Source organism: Cynara cardunculus, assembly GCF_001531365.2.
Source record: "Cynara cardunculus var. scolymus isolate 2C chromosome LG 16, CcrdV1, whole genome shotgun sequence".
Taxonomy (NCBI): domain Eukaryota; kingdom Viridiplantae; phylum Streptophyta; class Magnoliopsida; order Asterales; family Asteraceae; genus Cynara; species Cynara cardunculus.
The window spans coordinates 1,852,100-1,856,808 of record NC_037543.1 but is presented as its reverse complement, the minus strand read 5'-3'; the positions used below and the strand labels follow the sequence as shown (position 1 = coordinate 1,856,808).

At 37.2% G+C, this 4,709-nt stretch overlaps 1 protein-coding gene across 1 annotated transcript in view; it reads left to right on the top strand.

Moving 5' to 3' along the window:
* Positions 1-355: 355 nt before the first annotated feature.
* LOC112529567 (puromycin-sensitive aminopeptidase-like) overlaps positions 356-4,709 on the top strand; it is an 11,900-nt gene continuing 7,546 nt past the window's right edge. The window contains exons 1-11 of the mRNA XM_025140889.1: positions 356-639; positions 1,983-2,060; positions 2,155-2,196; positions 2,290-2,430; positions 2,623-2,698; positions 2,803-2,879; positions 2,959-3,072; positions 3,195-3,269; positions 3,352-3,459; positions 4,321-4,533; positions 4,631-4,689. Of these exons, the coding sequence (XP_024996657.1) occupies positions 559-639; positions 1,983-2,060; positions 2,155-2,196; positions 2,290-2,430; positions 2,623-2,698; positions 2,803-2,879; positions 2,959-3,072; positions 3,195-3,269; positions 3,352-3,459; positions 4,321-4,533; positions 4,631-4,689 (1,064 nt within the window). The 5' untranslated portion in view covers positions 356-558. The remainder of the gene's footprint in view (positions 640-1,982; positions 2,061-2,154; positions 2,197-2,289; positions 2,431-2,622; positions 2,699-2,802; positions 2,880-2,958; positions 3,073-3,194; positions 3,270-3,351; positions 3,460-4,320; positions 4,534-4,630; positions 4,690-4,709) is intronic.

Below are 4,709 nucleotides of genomic sequence, written 5' to 3'. Positions count from 1 at the left end.
TACAGGCTTTGTTACATCATACTGAAACTATAGATCGTCCGATTGTTTTTGCAGGCTATGTTACATCATACTGCTTATTGATACATATTACTTAAAATTAAACTTATTTTGATCTGAATTATCTTAAAAAAAGACAAAAGAATATGAAAAGAACTGATTAATCAAGAAAAGTAAGAGATAATCAATTCGATTTCGAATCTATGAAGCTGGCAAATAAGTATCCATACGCTATCATCATCAACACTTTAAATATCCACTCTTTGGGCCTTTTTCTTTATACCTTTGTTTCATCTTAGGTTTTTCTGAAGGCTATCTGGTTTTCATCACTCAGATCAAACAAAGGTAATTTCCATTTCCATTTTCAATTTCATTTTCATTTATCTGTTTTTAATTGATTATTCTTGGCCATGATTTCAAATTAACCCTATCTTGTATCACAACCCTTATAAGAAAAACACCCAAATCGTAACCCTACTCACACTCGATCGAGTGATTTAGGGTTTTTAAAAGGGGGTAATCGTTTTCATCTGGGTGGGTATATTGGAATCTGATTAGTTGATGATGGCTCGATTGATTGTTCCATGCAAAGGTTCGAGCTTGCCGAGGACTTGTCTCTTGGGTTTGATTTCATCTGCTCATGTGATTACCCCAAATACCATCTATTGATTCTTTGTGTATTTTAGCTGTGTTTTTATGTTGTTTAGGTTACCAAATCATGCTTCCAAGATCGTGATTTGTAAAGATTAATGACTTTTTGTTACTGAAGAGTGGTTAAGTTTGTGTTAATTGGAGAAGTTAAGGTTTCTTTTCGTGGGTTTGAGTCATTAGGAATATGGTTCTTGCAGAAATGTAATGGAAATCGTTCGATTGCAAAGCCAAAGAGTCTTGATGCAATAGGGTTGGTTTTTCTTTAGCCGTGGGTGTCGGGCTTTTTGCGTGCATCTCGACTAATGCCATAGGATTGTGGCTCAAAATGGCTTCCTATGGGAAGGAGCCAAAGGCCTGGTTTTTATTTGTTGGTTGAACTAGCCGTCGAGGGGCTGCTTGGTTGGTTTTCCATGAAGTTCTGTATGGATTAAGTTGTTTGTATAGATTGAGAAGGTTTTGTTTGGGAGGGTTTTTTTGTAGATAGAAGTAGTGTGTTATTTAGTTGGGAGGGGCAGATTTGGAAAAACATAGCTTTCTGCATAAAGCTCCCACTAGAAGCTTCCTGGACAAGCCACTTTCTGTATCATTAAGCCACCACCAAACAGTCATGTATATCCGATCAAATAAGATGCGAGTCTCATTAAGCTCAGTAAGTTGCTAACAAACAGGTTTGGGCCTATTTATTCGCAGCTTAATGAGACTCGCAGCTTATGCAGTCAGCTATACATGACTGTTTGGTGGTGGCTTGATGATATAGAAAGTGGCTTATTAAGTAAGCTTCTAGGGGGGAGCTTTATGCGGAAAGCCGAGTTTTATTCAAACCTGCCCTCCCAGTTATATAAGACGCTCCTTTCATCCACGAAAAATCCCTTCCAAACAAAAATCTTCCCAATCTATACAGACAGATTAATCCACACAAACATCTTTATCCATACAGGACTTAATGGGAAACCAACTAAACAACCCCTTTGTGGCTCCTCTCTCTAGGTCAATGGTTCGAGTCTCATATGTGCCACTATGGATTTTCTTGGCTGTTATCTTTAGGGCCCCATTGGATTAGTCAAGACGTGCCCATTATACCAAAAGAATAAAATCAAATATGGTGATTTCGGAATGCTTTCTATATAAATGTTTCTGTTATAATTTGTGAATCAATTCACCCATCAAAGAGAGTTATGCCAATGTCCATACGGGTTTTTTCACACAAGATTTGTTCTTTTTTCTTTCTTTCCCAATTTGTTATTTTTTGTATCAGTCGGCTGATATTTTAATGATTAAAGTGTGTTGTAAAGCATTTCACGTGAATTCTTACATTTACGACTGAAACGTTGCAGCTTCAAGCTACTTCCCGTCTTCCATCTGCAAAATTTGCAAATACCATCTCTAAATACCGGCATTATCATAATTCAGAGGTTTGCATTAGTTCTATTCAAACGGTTTTCCGAGCTTAACAATCTCTCATTAACTAATGTTGAACGTTACTTGTGGTTTATTATTGTTTAGCAGATTACACATAGGAGCTGCCGATTTCCATACCATTCKTTGTCGGTTAGTCTTTACACTTGAACCATTTTGTTAAATGATTTCAGTCCTTAAACGAGTTGACTTTTTTTTGATAATCGATACATGTTTGATCTTCAGAGAACAAATCAAACCAGTAGAACACTCGTTCGTTCCGTGGCAACAGATTCTTTGCCAAAGTCGGTTGAAGAATCGAATATGGATGCTCCTAAAGAGATCTTCCTAAAAGATTACGAATTACCAGATTACTACTTCGATACGGTTTGTACTTGGTTCAACTGAAATTTGGGTTATTTTTAGGATTTATAAATTATAATTAGAAACAACAGTTCTACTTTTTTGGGATAGAGGTCAGGTCTGCATACATCTTACTCTCCTGGACCCCACCACCTCAGGTGGGGTATACTGGGTTCGTTTGGTTTGGCTATGTGCGCTAATGAGTTGTGAAATCAGGTGGATCTGAGTTTTTCGTTGGGCGAGGAAAAAACAATCGTGTCAGCAAAAATCAGCGTCGCTCCTAGAGTTGATGGTATGTTTTGCGATTTTCGGTTTTCAGTTTTCACCCACTTGGAATATATAGTAGAGTTGCTTTCTTTTGTTAATTTTTTTGGGGATGGATATCGTTTTGAACAGGTGCCGGGTCTCCATTGGTTTTGAATGGGACTGATCTCAAGTTGGTTTCGGTTAAAGTTAATGGCAACGAGCTGAAGGTTTGCAAAGTTTGAGTCTTGATGGTTCTTTTTAATCGGGTTTCACATGCTAAGGCTAAATGTACGGTTTTTTTTTCAGATGGGAGATTTTCATGTGGATTCACGACATCTTATTCTCACATCGCCTCCAAGTGGGAATTTTGTCTTGGAAACTCTCACCGAGATTTTACCACAGAAGAACACATCATTGGAGGTAAAACGGCTACTCTGTACCATTTCCAATTCTACCCTTAATTACGAGATAGAGAAATTCATTACTCTCTTTATTATTAAGGGTGAAATTGTCATTTAATAATCAAAATTGCGTTGAATCAGGGTCTTTACAAGTCTTCGGGTAATTTCTGTACACAATGTGAAGCAGAAGGTTTCCGGAAGATAACATTTTATCAGGTTCACTTGAACTGATTGTTGATTTGTTTTCTTGTTCTTCTTTTTACTCGTTTTCTAAATTTGTTCGCATTTTCTTTTTCAGGATCGTCCTGATATTATGGCGAAATATACTTGTCGTATTGAGGCCGACAAGTCATTGTACCCGGTGTTGTTGTCTAATGGAAACCTCATCGAGCAAGGAGACCTAGAGGTTTTTCTTTTTGTGTGTTGTGTCTATCGGTTAGTGCCAAACTCGGTTCGGTTTGATCGGTTTTGTGCCGTTTCATGGGGCGGAACCAAAACTGTTGGTTTATGAAATTTGGAACCGCCGACCACCAAACCGTGATCTGRGATATATTGGGCTGTCTGGTTTGGTTTAGTTTATAAATTTTTTCGTTGTTGGCTTGATCATGACCTCCCACCTTTAGGTGCGTTTGGTGAGACGGAACTGGACTGGACAAAACAAATAAATGACCAATGTACCCCTAATGAGTTTATATATTTTTATTAATTTATGTTATTTATTAAATTATAATAAAATAAATATTTCTTATAACAAGATATATCATTAGAAAGTTTTTGTCAAGACGATTAAAATGACACCAAAATAAAAAGTTTATGTAGTTTTCAAAATTTTATTTGATACTTTTCCTATATTATTTTTCTGTTACTAATGTTTATAAATTACATAAACTAGTTATAATACTGAAACCGTACACAAATAATATTTTGAGGAGAGTAAAGTGAAAGTTTAAAGATCATAAAATACAATGAATGAAATTTAAAGAATGAATAAAATGTAAAGAGGGAGGCGTATTTGATGTTTTAGAACAAAATTAAGTTTTATTTTGAGGTTATATTGGTAAAATAAAGATTTGTTTCACCTTGTTCAACGGGGTGCTGGTGGGACATGCCTGTTCTACTCTGTTCCACATAAAAGTCCTGCCAAACATGGGACAATGATCCCTGTTTTGTCCTGTCCTGTCCAGTGTACCAAACACACCCTATAAGAGATTCGCGAATCTGCATTTTCGTATCACAATCGGCCGACATTGATTTGAATTCATTGCAGGGCGGCAAGCATTTTGCTCTTTGGGAAGATCCGTTCAAGAAGCCATGCTATCTTTTCGCTTTAGTTGCTGGACAGTTAGAGAGCCGAGACGACACTTTCATAACGTGTTCGGGTCGTAAAGTTGCCCTGAGAATATGGACCCCGGCACAAGATCTTCCCAAGACGGAACACGCCATGTATTCTCTCAAAGCCGCCATGAAATGGGATGAAGAAGTTAGTTCTTTGCATGATCTTATCGACCTTTTGACGTCTATTTGGTCAATAATCAACTCACCCCGTTTGCTGTCCGTTTTCCTCTTTTTGTAAACAGGTTTTTGGTCGTGAATACGATCTTGATCTCTTCAACATTGTGGCCGTTCCAGATTTCACGTAGGCAACCGTTTTTATAT